Source organism: Bemisia tabaci, chromosome 1 (assembly GCF_918797505.1).
Source record: "Bemisia tabaci chromosome 1, PGI_BMITA_v3".
Taxonomy (NCBI): Eukaryota; Metazoa; Arthropoda; class Insecta; order Hemiptera; family Aleyrodidae; genus Bemisia; species Bemisia tabaci.
The window spans coordinates 49,462,343-49,480,749 of NC_092793.1; the positions used below are offsets into that span (position 1 = coordinate 49,462,343).

General features: G+C 41.5%; 1 protein-coding gene across 1 annotated transcript in view; it reads left to right on the top strand.

The window, feature by feature from the left end:
- alpha-Man-IIb (alpha-Mannosidase class II b) overlaps positions 1-18,407 on the top strand; it is a 72,830-nt gene that overhangs the window by 13,457 nt on the left and 40,966 nt on the right. The window contains exon 2 of the mRNA XM_072302387.1: positions 1,212-1,304. Within this exon, the coding sequence (XP_072158488.1) occupies positions 1,212-1,304 (93 nt within the window). The remainder of the gene's footprint in view (positions 1-1,211; positions 1,305-18,407) is intronic.

Below are 18,407 nucleotides of genomic sequence, written 5' to 3' on the forward strand. Positions count from 1 at the left end.
TTTTTCTGTTGGCACTATTTCACTCTGAGACAGACTCTTTAGCCACAACCATGGTCTCAGCCACATCCATAATCTTAGCCATTTCCTAACTTCCTTCCACAAAAAATTCCAGAATTTCTCTTGAAAATGGCCGTCAATCCGTCATATTCGAGCTGCAAGCTGAGTTAAATCTTTTCACCCTTTAGAAAAGAAGCTCTAGAACTTATCTGTAAGCTAGATATTTTGTTGTCAATAACAAAATTCTGAGAGCGGAAAATTTTCATCATACGTTCCTCCTTTTTCTCCGCGCATGCACTTAAAAATTTTCCATTTTCCATGTTTTAACCCTTACTCTTACATCCGACATTAATGACACTTATTTCAAACAAAAGTTAAAATGGGGAAAAGTCGTCGAATGCTTGCGTTCATTTCAACTCGATCCATTCGAAACCGAAACTCAAAAATTTAATTTGAACAGAGAATTGTAGATGCCGTAAACAGAATCACATTCGTATGTACTTTAAACGCGCGATGGTCCTTGTTTTAATGTACGCTACTTCACTACTCCCGTTTATTGTATACTTCGTGATCACATTACGCAATAAAAGAGATTCGGTCGGACCTGCTGCCCAATGTTATTTTTCCGTGTCCGCCTCATGCACCTCATAATCCACCAGATGTTGGCCGAATCAAATCTCTCTGACTCTTCTGCTAAATAACTTTCCAGCTGCGTCGGTGTATTTTATGAGTCACCAAATTGTTTATTTTAATGGGGTTGGACATAGTTATATCCTCCCTTCAGTAACACTCGTTGAATACTCCATACGCTGCATCGCTTGGCCTCTGAATGTGTGTGCCCTGAAAAAAGATTAAACATTAATGTACTTAACCATAAATATTGTCCATAGTACTCGAATAGAGGTTCATCAGCAAGTTAAAGATGGGCGCTGGGTGGGAACCCGTCGTTAAAAAAATTATCAATTTAAGAACAACGTAAAAAATTGATGTTTTCATCATTTGGAAAATTGCATATTAACTTTAATAATTTGTGAACCGCATCTGGTATGTTTGTATTGTCCAAGTGATATATCCTCCAATTTTCAGTATCAACAAATGGTAACTAAAATTTAACTCTGAATACCATGATTGTATCAACACGGCGTAGATTTTAAGTATTGTTTTCATTATTGCATGCTTTGCGCATTATCTGATAGTTTTGTTTCATGTTTCAGCCGTATTGGATGAAAAGCCGAGAATACTGGGATAATAGCTTTGAAGAGAGATACCGCGTCCGAAAACAGAAGTGGTCGAAACTTCCATTGAAGGTAATTATTTTCTTTCGAAATGTCGCAGATACTTTTTCAGACAGAATTAGAGGGTATCCGCTCTGAGAATCCCTTAGTTTAATACGCATTGAACGCATGATTGGTCTAGAGGCAATATGTTTAAGCGACCCCGCGCTAAATATTACTTACAATCTAAGCTCAATCAATGTAATTGGTGAGCCAAAAGTTACGGTCGAAGGTCAACGCTATTTTTTCCCTATTATGATCGATCAGCGATTTGTTGTGTATGAAATTCGCCAAAAGATGACTGATGAATGTTGAGCACTTTACCGCGTCTTCCGGAGGCCTCTTCGCCCCTCTCCCATGTATACGTATGGCGAGTTGCATTCTTCTTCCCGCGTACGGCACCATTTTCACCGTTGAATATTTTTCTCTCAATCAAATAGTGATTCAGCCGAATAAATTTGACTAATACGGTCCTCCATCTCGAGCTTTGGTTAAAAATGTAATATTTGTGTAAACCTCCCTTCTCAAGAGTAAAAAACACTTTTCTCACGTTATCCCCATAAGGTTCCGTGCATTTTCGGGTAGACGGGAGAGAACTGAAAGACAATTGCCTGGTATGGGAAGATAGTACTGACCAACTGCTCAAGTCTTTGGTTATCAGTCATCACCAGTCATTGACTTCCGAAAGCGTCTTTTACCTTCTAGGTAAGATGTCAGTGCCGGGTACGTAAAATATTTCGTCTATGGTTTGACCTGGCAAAATATCCAAACGTCGGGAGAGAACCTCGAATCGGTTAATTTGTGGTAATTTCCCGTCCAGTCCACGAGTCTGATCCGATCACTTCTCATCAAATCGACAGATCTGGGTCTCGGAGGTGGAAGTTTGCGGGAACTCTGCGAGTCAAGTCGCCCGACCGCTCAAACTTCAATCCTAGCCCGCTTAACTCGCTGAAATGAGAAGTTGAAAGTTGGAATTGGCTTAAATCCGCTAGAGACCGATGTTGGCAAACTTAATGCGTTCATTTCAAACAAATCCTCTTCAGACCGGGAGCTTTTTGCAGCCCTGCTGAGGAAGAACGTAGCATGAACATTCCAATTTTGCCAGATCCCTCCCGAATAAATATTTATTTTTTTAGGGAAGTTGCGAATATTTTTCTTCGAAATTTCCGGATATTTTAAATCTAATCGGAAAGATAATTCTTAGGAAAATTAAACGATAAATCTTCACAAATTTCCCAGGTAATCCGCGTTTAATCGGGAGGAGGTCAGCAACGTCCCAATGTTGAAATGTCGTTTTTCCTTAGCACGGCAGTTTGCAAGTCTGCGAACCTCGAGGGAGGGCAGGAACGTGCCGTCGCGTCGGTGGATCTTTCTCGTTTCCCAAGTAAAATCTATCGGATACTCTCCAAGTTTGAGAATTAGGCAAATGAGGTAAGAGATGAATTTACATTAATCGAGTTAGCACTTGGTATTACTGGAGGATGAGGGATGTTCATCATCACCATAATTGCGTCCAAATCGACTTCTAGTCGTTCCTTACTGTATACTTACCGTTGCCTTAATGTTGCTTATGCACTGTACTTGCTGTATCTGTATGATCCCATTAGTTTTAAAACAACAATGATTAAAGATTCTTTTGACTAAAAGATGTCAAGCACCCAAAAATAATAGTCGGTTCCCCGCTCTAACGGTACTCCAAGGCCAATTTTGACCCAGCTAATCCAGTTGATGTCCATATCGATCAACTCGGTGTTGCGCAACAACTATAGCGATTATGGTATAAAACCATGGCCAGTTGGTTTGAAACATAAAGGTTAACTGGGGCAGCAACCCATCAGTTTTTTTTCAAGTTTCCCAATTTTTCTTCTTGTCGTATTCTGTTGATACAGAACTAAACTACTTTACGGCTTTAAATTTTCTGTAAGTTCACCCTATATCGTCATGTTTCAGTGGTGCTTAGTTCTCTGTTAAAAATTGGGAACTACAATTTCTGGCTCAGTTTAGAAGCGACGTACGCACCACTAGTCTCCTTATGCACATGAGTGTTCTTATGGATGGGCTAGAAATTGTAGTTCCTATTTGCAAAATGTAGTCCAATTCGTTCAAGTGTAATTATACATTTTTTCGTTCGGGAAACGACGAATTCAGGATTTCAATGATATCTCCGCCGCGCGCCGCACAGTGAGGCGAGCTTTTGGGAGAGTTTGGACATGAAATTTTTGACTGAAATAGCAAACTTTGATGTGTATTTCATCCATTTTAAACTTTTACGGGTCTGTTCCGAAGGAATTTCTACGAGGACTCCAATACATTTACTTTCAACCCCCTCTCCTGTTTTGTACCATCGATAATAAGTGCTTTTCAAGTTTCTGTATCATGTCCAACATTGTACATTGGCTTCGCTCCACTGTGCGCCGCCGCTCTGAATTTTTATTGGTCTAGGGCGCTGCGACACCACGCAAACATCCATTTTTTATCATTCCGCTCTTGGAAATATGCGAAAATTGAAAACATAAATTACCAATCGCGGCGAAGGAGCGGGGGGGGGGGGGGGGGAGGCTGTAAATCCTCTGAGCAAATTGGAGCGAGCGGCGAGTCCGCTTCTGCAAGAGCGGTCCCGACTAATCTTGCAAAGTAGATCAATAGATGGCGGTAGTTACACAGTTTTCCTCCGCGTCGCCGCCCCTTGCCCCGCGAAAAATATCGAAAGTTACGCGATCCATCGAAAACGATGTTCAAAGGATAAATTTAATTGCCACGAAGGAATGTTGTACGGATTGATGAGCCATACTTCCTCGTTCCGTGATTTTCCTACCATCGGATGTTACACCAAGTCAGTGGCGTGGCGTGAATTGCGACTTATCGATTGTTATGCCATTTAAACCTATGGAAAAGGATCGATAAACAGGGTGTTCGCAGCGAACGCCTTAATAATCGATTCTTTACCATAGGTTTAAATGGCAAAATAATCGATACATCGCAATTCACGCCACGCCACTGCACCAAGTACGAAACCCGATGTATCGAGTGCAGAATTTATTAAATTGTAACGCACAATCGAATTCGAATCGCATCGAAAGGTTTCGAGCCGTGGTTGAGATGTCGATGCGCCGCTAAACATCGAGAGATAGTCACAATACACGATATCTCGAATGCGCAATTCATCAAGTGGTGAATCTAAATCAAAGTCGGTTTATATCGAATTCGCAATCGATTAATCTCGGAAGGTTTCGAGCCATGGTAGAGACGCTAATGCGCCGGCGAACATCGAAAAGGCCGGCCCGGCCGAGTAGGGGGAAACGAGTCATTTCTGTGGGGCGAGAGGGAGCTCCAAAATGACATTAGCGCAAAAATTAATTTTGAAATCGTTTTGATTACATAGTTATTGTCAAGACTGAATTGAGAGACGGATTTAAATACCAGTCTTGCTCTTGCACTCGGTTGTCACATTTCGAGTGAGAAAAACTCGGGTTCTCTATTATAGTGTTAATATTGTTGGGTTTCGGTCATTTACTTAATTCAAAACTGCTCCGTAATTTGCGCGAATGTTAAGTTCTGTAAAGCTATCTCTGTGTGGACAAGGCCCTCCATTCATAAGAAATGAACGAAAAAATTATGAAAGCAGAACAAACAAAAATGTGGATCAATGATTTTAACTTCCGCCGCCGCGCCGCGCAGACAGCACCGTGTTTGGCGTAATGCGTGAAGTATTCCGACAGATTTGTAGGCGCTATGCGTTTCACGCCGAACGCTCTGTGTTGGACGCAACGCGTGAAGTATTCACGCAGTCTTGTAGGCGCTATCCGTTTCACGCTGACCGCACTGTGTTTGATGCAATGCGTGAAGTTTTCGTGCAGTCTTGTAGGCGCTAATATGTGTCACATGCCGATCGCCGCGCCGAGGGCTTCTCCTTTTCATCTCAAGTCCTCGTTATCATTTCTCTCTAAGCCGCGCCGTTCCAGGCCAAATTGCGTGTTTGGTCTCTCTCTTAACTCAACTTATTGAAGGTGCTGTCTCTTGTATCACTAAGAGACGACAAAATTAGAAATTACGATACTCTCAGGAAATGAGAGATTTTGTCGCTTTTTCTCGTTTGTAATTTTGTTCTTATTAATCCGATGTTTCTTTTTATACCTACACTTTAAAAAATTGCAAATTTTTGCCGTCCCTTAGATTTGCCGCCATGGGCCAAGGCCCATGTGGCCACCTCCTTGATTCGGCCCTGATCAAATTCGATGAAGTCTAGCGTCGGAAAATACAGATGAATTAAAGCCATTTGGCAACTTAACCTGAGTATGTTTCAATTTTCGAGGAAACTAATTTAAATCTCTTCGGAGCGATTCCGTGCGGGTGGCGGAGAATTGAAGGCTTTCGTAGCCGTGGCTCGGACCTAAGTGCATCAGTTCCGGTTTCAAAGCCCCCCAGTCCCAAAGGTCAATACTCCGCTTAACCCTTACTTAATTTCTTCCTCTTCTGACGTAACCCATTTTCGAGCGGAGCCCTATCGACCGTATAACTCCACGCTCTCTGGGGCCCACGAGGAAATAGAGGTACGCCGTTACGTCATAGGAGCGACGAATTCTTCAACAACTAAGGGGACTTTTTGAAGCAAGGCGCACAAGTTTTGCTCCTTTAATTTCGCTTTTTTTTTTTTTTTTTTTTTTTTTGTTTGTTTGTTTTTTTGTTACGAGGGGGCTTTAATTTTTCATCGGTGAGTTGTTTTGGCACTGTCTGTCCCAATGAATAGAGAGCGCGGACGGGTCTATCCTGCCGTGCTAAGGAAGAACGTAGTATGAACATTCGAGAGTTGCCAAATTCCCATCGATAAAATGTTCATTATGGGAAGTTATGAATATTTTTATTTGAAAGTTTCAGGAACTTTAGGTGAAACTACGAGCAAAATCACCCGAAAAATTGGAAAGAAAATATTCATAAGTTCACCAGGAAATTTGTGTTTTAATCAAAGGATATTTGGCAACGTCTAGAGGTTTATACGGCGTTTCTCCTTAGCATGGCAGTATTGTATGGAGTAGGCACAAGCAACTGAGAATACTTTTTACAGGCAAGTCGCTCTAAAATCATGTAGAGCATATCATGAATGTGTGGAATATAAACAAAGAGTACACTGGAAAAAAATACATTGGATCTAGAGTCTAGCCTCTTAAAAACATCGACATGAAAAAATACTTTTAATTCAATCGGATTTTTGCTTAAATCAAGAATCAAGCCTTTTAATTTGAGCGGATTTCCTTTTGATTTAAGCTTAAATCTGATTGAATCAAGAGTATTTTTTCTTGCCGATGTTTTCTAGAGTCGAGACTCTAGATCCAATGTGTTTTTTTTTTTCCAGTGTAGAGAGTATTTCTGCACGCATACTTTGAGTGTGGCTACCCTTTTGAGCTCAAAGAGCCCCATGAGCTGATCAAATCCAGCCGCCGAAATTACCGACCCGTCCATATCACGACGCATCGCGATAACCAAGGATTCGCAACGTTGCCGGCTCGGAAATGAGCCAGAAATCGGCGGGAAACTAAATAAATCAATCGCAAGAGAACTTAACGCTCCTGAGCGAGGGAGGAGGCGGTAAGTGAGATGCAGGTGCTCTTTGAAAATTCGACAGGACTCGAAGTTTCGCAATCAACGCCCGGGCGTTGCGTGAGGCGTGACTAACGGCGGAATTACATCAGACACTTGTCGAGCCGGGGAGACTCGCGATGACAGCCGGCCGGGCCCCGGGTTGTCGGAGCGCCCGGATTCCCCGGTGCTCCCGACCGGCGTTCTGGGGCCGAGGACCCGGCCCGGCAAAGGCGCCCGGTCCCAGTTTATTAGATCACGCCGAAGTTGGCGCAAAGTTTGCACCTTATATCACTAGCCCGGGTCGCCGACTTGAAATGAGAGGGTGCGCCCAGACAATGCGGCGCGACGGCGGGGTGGCGTAGGGCTGTGAAAATTTGACGCGCCGGAAACAAGGTTTGCCCCCCTGGCTTTCGGTTCATGTAGCGGGATCCAAGCGATCTAAACCGGAGATGAAGCATTCCCAAACCAAACAGAACGCAAAGGTTAATTGTTTTATTGAACGCCAATGAGCCAGTTGCACTGCGGTAACAGAATCGTGTTTTGATAATTGACTCTTGTAGATTACCAAAGAATAAGAAGATCTGTCCAAACAGCAATTTTCCACGTTGAATATTAACCGAGATATCGCGCCTTGACAAACTCGATTTATGACGTTGTCCACCGGGGTGAAGCATAACATGGTATGCACTACCACGATGGATGACGTCATAAATCGAGTTTTTCATGGCGCGATATCTCGGTAAATATTCAACGTAGGAAGTTGCTGTCTAGACAGATCTTATTATTTTTAGTTGATCTGTATGAATTAAGCATCAAAACACGATTCTGCGACCAGATATGAACTACTCAAATTATGCGTTTAGGCGGGGATTTCAGACTTTTTAGACATGCTCACGTTGATTTTTGGACGATTTTACTCTCAATAGGATGTTAATTTAACCAGCCAGTTTTATGTGCAACAGATCCAACATGAAATTATTTTTGGGTGAAAATAATCAGCATTCGAAGACGCAGCCCCCTGCGAGAAGATAAGAAGGATCCGAGCACCGAAAGGGTGGCTGCGAATGCGCTTTGTGGTCATGACAGCGTCGCGTAAAAAATCACGGATCCGACGAGGCTTTTATCTTTTCACTTTCTCCCCCGTCCCCGCCCCCGCCCCCATCGGCGCACTGTGGATCGAGTCAATCAGAGAGATCTGACGTGAAAGTTTCTACTAAAACTGCAAGTATTGATGTTTAATTCCTCACATTTCAAATTTCGAGGGGTGCCTCAAGAAGGCAATTTCACAAGGAACTCAATAAAAGCCACTTTTAAAATCTCCAAGTTTAGTATAAACGGAGTTATAAGCTTTCAAAGTTTCCAAATTTTGTCCGACCTCTCCCGTTGACCCAACCCGCTGTGCGGCGGACGAATCACGGGACCGAGACAACCCCTCGCGTCGATAATCGCAGGGCCAGGATAACAAATTCGCCGTCGATCCCGTGCGCGATCAATCATCATCGTCGCGGGTAAGCGAAGCTCGCGCCAGGGATAATCCGACCATCGATTAATAATCGATTAATCGATGCGATTGATCGAGCCGTGTATCAACTCATTCTTAAAAATGAATCGAAATTAGTCCGAATTTTTCCGAACAAAAACCATCATGCAAGGTACATTGCCCTTTTTAGTAATCTTCGTTTAGTTTCGCGATTTACAATTGATGTATCGAGTCCTTAATTTCGATCAATCTAGACAATCGATTGTCGGAACAACGATTAATCGATTAGTCGATAAGTATTAAGCAGCCCATTTTCTACGATTAATCCGCCGCATGATCACGCAAGAAGGGGATGGATTCACCGGTCCACCGATGCGATCCGCTCGTGAAATTGATAGGTGTTGCCGAGAAAATTCATTAACGCCGTGCTAAGGAAGAACGATGTATGAAACTTTGCGCGTTGCAAAATTATGTCCTTTGATTAAACCCGAATTTTTTGGAAAATTTGTGAAAATTCCCCGTCCAATTTGTCAGAGACTTTTCCCTCGCAATGTGGCCTAAAGTGTTTGAAATTCTCAAGTATATATGGATTGCATTTTGCAAAAAGGAACCAGAAGCATTGCAATGATGCTAAGATTGTGCAACTTCATCCTTTGCAATACAATTACTGAAACCATGAAAAAATATGAAATTTACATACTAATTTTTGTCATAAATTTATGATTTTTATTGATGAGTAAAATAGGAACTGTTAATGGATAATCAGGGTTCAATTCCAAGACATAAGAAGATGCACACTTTTAGCAATATTGCAAAGCTCCTGGTTTCTTTTTGCAAAATGCAATCCATATATCCATGATTTTTCTCAAACAATAAAATTCAAGAGGAGAAATGTGGTCACGTGCTAATGCTTATACGACGTTTTTCCTTAGCGCAGTAGATTAGGGATGGCTGCGTCTCACTTGGGGTCGGGGCGTCTAATTATCTCTCGATGCAGTTCTTATAATTACACTGGTCAGAAAAAATCATTCTGTACTTGATGAAATCCGCAAAATTGGACCCTCTCCTTCAGGGGTGGACATTCCCCTCCCCCCGCATCGCAAATTTGACCTGTTTGTCGGGTTAATTTTCGTCAATTTCAGTTAGTCAATGGGCATTTGGGATTTTTTGAAATTGAGATCTAAATGGTACCTTTCTCGTTTCCAGAGACGGAAATTTCCCCTTGGAATTTCCGGCTAAGATCAACTTTCTCAGACAAATGTGGATCTCAAATACCTTGGTGTAAAACACGGTATGAAAAATACTGTCAACTGTCTTGCAGTGCGACTTCCCAAGAATCATACGATTCAATAAAGCGATATGCTTGGGCTTTAGCAAAGGCCACTGCGGTGGGGAGAGAAGGGACGAGGAAAAATCTGACGGTTCGATGATTAGTCAAACTGCGTCGCTAGCGGGCGACATGATTTATAGACGCATTTAAATCATAAGGAACCATCTTCATCGAGACTTGGGCTCTGAGACCCTTTAGAAAACATGCTTGACAGGGTCCACGTCACAATGACAATAGTTCCTTTTGATTCATGAGGAAAGCTCCGAAGCAGAGAGGCTCAAAAGCACCGAACCGTGATTCGTGTGGAAAGGGGGGGGGGGGGCGCCAGGAAAAAGAAAAGCACACATCGAAGAACACACAACGGAAAGACGGAGGGAAAGGAAAGAAAAGCCCGAGTCGAGCGGAAAAGGAGAGAAAAATTAAAGGCGGGGAGGAAGAGAGGCGGAAAGGGGAACGGGAGGGAAGGGCCATCAGAAGATACCCCGATATGCAAACACGTGATTACTGCAGGAAAGCTAAGCGGCACACAATCCCGTCTGCCAGACGCTCAGACGACATTCATCAGAAGATTTAAGCGCCGGAGCCGGTGCGGCCAGACCGATGGGAAGGGGTGAGAAGCGTCGCGATATGCCCTTCCCCCTTCCCCCGCCGTCGGGGGGTGGGATTTGAACTTTCAATATTTGCCCCTTCAAGAGTGGCGATGAGGGAGGTAGGCGCCTCTCCTCCGGTAAAGCGTTTTTCATTCACTGGGCTTTTGTCACTTTTGTCCTTAGCAGTCGGCTGAAACACCTCGTTTCGGTGACATCATCTCGCTGAAGTTCCGCGAAAGGGTACCCTCTATTTCGAGCCATCGCACAGTGGATGGAGCCAATAGGAGAGGTCTGACAAAATTTGGTAACTTTAAAAGATAATAACTCCGTCTATACAAATCTTTGAGGTTCCAAAAGTGGTTTAATTAAAATCCTCGTGAAATTATCCTCTCGGAGCACCCCTTAAAATTCTAAATATGACAAGAAAAGCATCACAATTTGCAGATTTAGTCAACAATTTTATGTCCTACTTCTCTAATTGACTCGATCCACTGTGCGTCGGCAAAGCTCTAGTAACTGACTTCGTGATTCCGCCCTCCCTCTCTCCCGACTGTGGCTGAGCAATACTGCCGTGATAGTGAAGAGAGCATTAAGTGCATTTTTGTTTTACTGGTTTTATATAATTGAATACGTTGATCAATAAATGTCACTAAAAAACTTAAAAATCGAGTCAAACTTTCTCTAGAATCAGCTAAATAGTGGGGAAATTCTACTCTTAGGATCGGTTCACGTGAAACCTTGTTTTTCAACACGAAATTTCTAAGATTGTCCCTAGGGGTTCCAAAGACTCTATTTTTTTCTGAAACAATATATTTCGGGAATCACGACTAACAATCTGGGTCCTGTGACTCCATTCAATTCAGAGACAATAAATGTTAGAGACAACACAATGAAGATCAAAGCGTTTTAATCGGGAGAGGCAAAAGTTAAATTCGGAGATCAACGCTACGTTTCACCGAATCATGATTGATGAGCAACTCGTCGAGCAAAAGATCAAATGCACTACATTTTTCAATCAGGAACTACAATATCCGGACCGTACGTGAAAACACAGGGGAACTAATGGTACATACTTCGTACAGTGCAGGGTCTCTAAAATGCTTTACCTGTGATTCCACCACACCAAATTTCGTCCAAAAAGTAACAATGAAACCGATGAAAATGAATCGATTCATACCCCCTTTGATAAAGGTGCGGTAAAAGCAGCTTTCATTATTAGAAAAATATCCCTTTTCACCGGATCTGACATCCCAGTCCGGGACCCTGCTAAACAGCCCTCTGCTCCTCGTTTTATGTATTTATTTTTTTTCTTTATCGGCGACCGCAGAGTGCACGACGAGAACGGAGTGCTAATTGGAAGTTTATTAATCTGACGCACGCAACGTGTTCCTGTTCATGTTTCGCTAATGTTCGCCTCTGAACCCATAATTCATAGCCGCTTCCGGCAAAGCACCCCCCGCCCGGCCCCCCTCCCGGCCCCGTGATTAGGGTGTATATCTGTCGCTAATAATTCAGGCCCCGCTATCGCCAGGTATATAACTCAATCGCAAAAAATAAACACACATTAGCCGACTGCCGCGGGCCGTCCAGGCGATGGCGCACAATGCAACGCGGGATCGTTTCGTCGTTCGGCCGAAAAAAGACCCAACTGCTTTTAGAGCTGAGCCTCAGGAAGAATTAAATTATACGGCCGACAGGGTTCATCGCGGAATGCAGTTACGACCTTGTGTCGGGAGGGCTACTACTTTTCTAGGGCCGTTTGTTCTCGTTGTGATGGAAATCAAAATTGTTCGCTTTCATTGCGGTGGATCTACACCACTGTGCTAAGTAAGAACAACGTATGAACATTTGAAAGTTGCCAAATTTCCCTGGGTAGAACACGTTTTTTTAAGGACAGTAATGCACATTTTTCCTTGAAATTGCCAAATATTTTAGGTTAAATAGCGAAACAAACTGTCTGAAAAATTTGAGGAAAAATATTCACGATTTTCCCAGCAGATTCGCTTTTTATCGAAGAAAATTTGGCAACGTCTGAGGGGCCGTACGGCGTTCTTCCTTAGCACGCGGCAGTACAATGCTGGCCAGAACGATTCGATGGAAGGTGGTGTACCTCTTGAATATATCGAACACGGAAGCATACCCTTGCCTTATTATTCAAAAACCATTATTGCGGATCGAGTGGGATGGAGGGTTCGCCTGACAATATAGGCAACTTCAACTCCTAAGAGTTTGAAAAGTGGTATGAAAGTGAAGGTTTAATCGAGGAGTCGAGTGAGATGCAGGTTACCGTTAAGAATGCTTCCTTCCATTGGGAATATAGGCAACTTCACTTACTACGAGTTTGAGTAATGGTATTTATGAAATTAAAGGTTTTATCGAGGTGTCGAGTGAGATTCCGGGGTGTAGGTTACCATTACAAATATTTCCCTCAGTTGGTGATCTAGACAACTTCTGTTGTCCGACAAATGTTGTCGGACCTTTCCTATCAACTCGATCCTTTGTGCGGCTGGCGAAGTATCGAAGTGTGACGTCATCTTTAGACTCTATTCAACGGCTCGATTTTTCAATCGTTATAAAATAAGCATTGCTGAGATAGGGATTTATCGATCAGGATCATTCGATAACGATTCAACGACAGTCGCGTAGTGTGCTTTGCGATCTATCGATTGATCTGCCTTTTAACCTACGTATATAAGGATCGATAATCAGGGTGTTCGCAACGAACACCTTAATAATCGATTCCTTACAACAGCTTCAAACGGGGAAATATCAAAAATCGATCATTCACGCCTCGTCTTTGATCAACAATCGACCCTCAGGGTGGATATTCGATTCAATTTACCCGTTGTCAGGCACGGCACTTGAGAACTGGAGCACTTCGTCAATATTGAGTTGCCACTTCACTTTCGCGCCCCGGTTTGTCCAGAAATCTCGGCTTCTCGTTGCGGTTCTCGCAAGTTGGTAAGATAGAGTCTCGTCCGTTTGAATTCATGTATAACAATCGATATCTTTCGAAGCAGGCTGCCTCGCCAATAATCGATTTTTATAATGAATTTGCACGGTGGTAAAACAGTACTATCAACTTCCGAGCCTCGTCGCTGCGAATTCGAGCGTTTTTTCCCGATTCCTCGATGATCGTCCTGTAGATGTCGTCAGCTCAGAGCTCTCTGTTCTTTTGTCCCCATTCAGGAGGCAGCGGTTAAAATTGTAAAAAAACATATTTTCAATGAGATCAAAATTCTTCTCGCTTTTAAAATAAATTTTAGAGGGCATTGTTTCACCGAAATGGAAATTTGTTCGGTCAATTTTTAATTTGTTTTTAAATTCAAATGACTTTTGGTTTTGTTTTTATTGCATGAAGTTGGATGAAGTTTTCTTCCAAAAGTGCCCCCAGTCGGCGCTACGACCCCTCCAAAATTTCGGAAGGTAAATCGTTTTTCCTGAATTTTGGCAACGGTTATGAACCAAATCTCATGAAAATGTGTATGCTCCTGTACTCGTATGCCCTAAATTCATAAAAAATCTAAAAAAAATCGAAATCTCAATTTAAAGAGGCGACTTGGGGGTGTTTCGACTCTTGCAGGCTGGCCGATTAACCCTGGATAGGGTGTTTAGCATCAGGATTTTCCCAAGGTTACCGATTCTATCAGGATTTGAGGTCAATCAAGATTTAATCCCGATTTCATCTGGATTTGAGGAAAATTAGGTCGTAAAATCAGGATTTGAGATAAGTCGGCCGTCCGATCAGATTTTTTTATCGAGCTATTTTTGTGAAGATACATTCGCAAAAATTCAAATTCACATGAATCAGGATTTGGAAAATTTATGAAATCAGGATTTAGCAGTCAAAAATCAGGAAAAATCAGGATTTTCCACAATGAAAAAAACTAGACACCCTGCTGGATCACCCTGTATTTCCATTCATGGAGAAAACCAAGGGTTTTATTTTCGGTGTAATCTCTGTTCCCACGAGTTGGAAGTTGCGGCGCTGTCGTGCATCGTGTCCGCAAACTTCATGCAAATCTATCTTGTCGCCCGCTCCAGCAGTTTGATTGCAAGAACGGAATCCGTGCGACGAATGGGCAAGTGCACTCTCCGTCATTCATTCTTCTTCTTTTTCTTTCCTTTGTCCTGTTTCATTCTTCCTCTTCTGCGTTACTTTTGCCGTTTCGTCGTTTTCCCGTAAATTTAATTACGGTGCCTCGGATCAAAAAATAGCGGCGGAGCACGAAAAGAAACCCGAGGAAGGGGGGAGGAGGGGGTGTCTTTTGTTCGGTTGTCTGTTCGCCGCTCCTTAAGTCCTCACACTGTTAGAAATAATTCACTCAAAGTTGGTTTCAATATCAATCATTTCCTAAATGTGAAGTGAATCTATTTGTGGAGTGAAATTTTCGAATACTTATTTTATCTTGCAAGTGAGTAAGTTATCTTAATTAGGACAGAATTAAATCTTCGTCAGAGTGAAAATTCAATGCCCAGACACCTCAAAATTAAAGTGAATTCACTCTGCACGGGAAAAACTTATCTCAATAATCACCCTAATTTGCTACCTGCTCAGTTCGATTCAACCTAGATGTTTGATGATTTACGTATTTATGGAGTGACATTTCCCTCATTATTGATTAAATTTTGAAACAAAATCAATCCAGATTTTGCGTTACTTTTCAAAAGAACCGAGTGAATTTTCACATAAAATGGAAAACTTTCTAAAGCCCTGAGTGAATTTCTTTTCTTTTATTTTCAATCCTTCAAGCTAATTGTCTGAAAATTAGAGTTAATCGTCGAAACCGTTGAGTGAATAGTTCATTAATTTCACTCTATATTTGAGTCGATGAAGTAACAATTTCACTGTAGATTTGAGTTAATTTACTAGGGCCATGGGTGAATTGTTGTTAACCTGTGAACCGTTCAAAAAATTTTACTTAATTTTGACGTCAATGGAACTGTTGCATGGGTGGGAAATTTGCACTTTAATCATCCTTCCCTTTCAAAACGCGAGAAACAAGATGATGCTAGTGTTTTCTCTAAAATCAGCTTTGAGCTCAAAGAAAGTTCTAAAAATTGAGGCCATGATGATTGGGCCATAAAGGGAAAGACGATTAAGTCGCAAATCCCCGACCCATGCAACAATTTCAGTATTGTTCTGCTGTCAAATGGACGTAACTTAATCTTTGCGACATTCAAATTTTCCACTGATACTTTATATTTAAGAAGAAAATTACAGCAAAATTTTCACAAGAACTATGGATATTTTTTCCAAAGTGATAACAAATTTATGAAAATTTATTATTAAGGATAGAGTTGATTTCTATGGATAAACCTGTAAGGAAATTTTGAATTGTCACAATCGAGGTACGTCCGTAAACTGGATGAAGAACGCGTCATTAGAATGGAACTGTTAACTTCTTTAAATGCATGGGAACTTCATTTCTGATTTCTTTTCGCTACTTCGGTGTAGAATGAATGAATGAAAATTTTTACTTATCTAACAAATCTGTATCTAGGTTGTTTCGCAAAAATATCAATGTTTTGCGGCACTACGTCGAGCTTCTTAAAAACATTGGTGAAAGTTAAATTATTTACTTCTAGAGAGCACAGGGACGAATAAGGGAAGGCTCGTTTCCTCACCTCAACTTTGGTATAAGTAATCACTTTTTTAAAATTTCTGGAATTCTGTTTTGCGTCGCTAAGTCGACAGAAGTAGGTATAGACAGTCTATATAAAAAATACCAAAACATTTAGAAGTAAACAGAGAAACAATTTATTTAAATGAAAATAAACCTTAATTTAATTAAAAAATAATGTTAAGAAGTGGAAATAATATTACACGGAATACGCGTTTAAGAATTGCTTAAATGAAACAACACAAGATTACAGAAAAATTGAATGTAGCACGACTGAAAAGCTAGCAGTAAAAACATTGAAAAATTACAAGTTTTGTGTCAATTCTTATTTGCTTCTTTAATTACACAAAAAACTAATAGTTTAAGTTTGAGAAGTGATTAAAAACTTCTTTGCAATATGAATGTAGTTAGGTACTTGAACGAACCTGCGAGTTCAAAGTTGTCTCTGACCATGGCAGCAGTCACAACGAATTTCCTTTTGCCTTGGTATTCCGTTCGCACATAATAGTACTGAACCTGTTGTTGGTTTACTGGAGGAACTGGTCCAGTGTTTCCGTCCTCAAAAATGTTGCCGAACATAACGATTTACCGCACCTACACTGAATAATAACACCACAGGGCACAAATTGAATTGAAAATCGCACACATTGAATTCATTCACGCGTGCGACTCGCGAGAAGATCAGCGGAGGACTAAGATTGTAACGGTCACGAAATTTGGCGCGAAAATCTCATTCATGATCAGCTGAAAGTGAAAAGTCTCTCACCCGCGGGCTCTTTCTTCTCGCTGCCAGAATATTCACTCCAAGCTCGGCAAAAGTGTCCCTTTTTCACCGCACGATGGGAGTTATTATTCTGTCTCATTTCATCTTATCCCTTATCGTAGTCTTACAACAGCGGCTGAATGCCTTACAATTTATAGTCTCAGAATGGAGTGGAATTTGCAACATTTTAAGTTAATTATCCGAACGCTGCCAAAGAAATAACTCTCTGGGACGTATGAAAACTCTTCGTAGTTAACGGTGAATTTCCAGAAGTCGGGTATGATAATCCAGGAATTATATAGTTGTTTTTCTCTTCAACGTGTTAAGTTGAGAAACATTTACCAATCCATGGACAGAATTAAGTCAAACGTAGGTTACTTTGACAATCACTCGACCAAAGGGTGATTTTTATCGTCATGTCAACAAAAGTCCTGCTTGTGTATTAAAATAGTTCAAGATTATGCTAAAATAAGAGTGAAATTTTGATGATAAGTCTATTTCAGACTAACATCTGCAGAATTCACTCGACCAAATGTCATTTTTCTTCATTTGGTAATTTTGAAGTTCCGAAGTCTTTCACTCCGGTTCACTCCAAATCACTCCGACCCCTTTTATTTCTAACAGTGCACAACATAACGAGAATGAAGAAATGCTCCTTGAGAATTTCGCAACTCTCGAAAAAAGAACAGCTTCGCTGCCAGGCTGTAAGAAATTTGCTGAGGTGCGATTTGTGTCGACATGTTGAAAAGGTTTTGAAAAATTAGGGAAAAGTCGGAGAAAGTCTGGACCTTTTACTCACGCCGTGAAAAGTCAGGGAAAAGTTAAAGATTTCCGATGTTGAACTTAGAATTTCATATTCTTAAAGTGAGTACTCTGTCTGGACTTTTGAAAGCAATATTTTAATCAAATACTATTTTAAATTTCGTAGCAGTTATCAAGTCCGTTCTGTTTTCGGTTAGAGGAACCGAAAACTTCGGTTACCTGAACCGAAAAAGTTCTGTGTTCAACATGAATTGAAGTTCAGTGTCTATGATTGAACTCTCCCCTCTCCGTGTGGAGTTAATGATCGTTCACAAGCAAAGTCCCTGCCTTTCTCCCGAAGAAAAGGAAAAGAGAAGTAAACAAAGAAGTGATACAAAATGAAAGGTTTAAAAAAAAAATGTCTTCGTGGTAAGAAATGCCAAAAATGCCTTGTCCCCCTGCTTTACACATATTTTTACGTATCAGTCTGGCAATATCCAGCTGAATGCAATTTTGAGGTCGTATTTTTCCCACACTCCATACTTTACGTCAGCATGTTTAGACTTTTTCATTTCTCCTCAGCCCGATTCATCTGGCAAGGACCGTTTTCATCACCTGCGATGTTGGCTTATTTCTCATTCGTCCTCAAAATATTCCCTCCGACTTTCACAAAAGAAAAAAAGCATGTTCCTCGCGAACGCAACACTGTGTGCTTAAGAACTTATTGTTAGATTGCCGCTCCCCAAAGGAAGAAAAGAAACATACCATAACTATTTTAATTTCAACGCAAGGGCCCACCTTTTGAAGTGAGGCGAACCCTATTTTTCATCCACCACTCAATTTAATTTGGCCGCAGATCGGTCTCGGATTTTTTCATATGCAGTATCGCAATATTTCTCGAAAATTTTCAAATTTTTTACAGTATCTTCAAGTAGAGTTTGCCAAATTAAGCACTAATCTGCAACAGTGCCCATGAGAATGCGCGCCAAGATGGAGTCGAGCAGGTTGCATAGCCACTCGAAACTCGCACC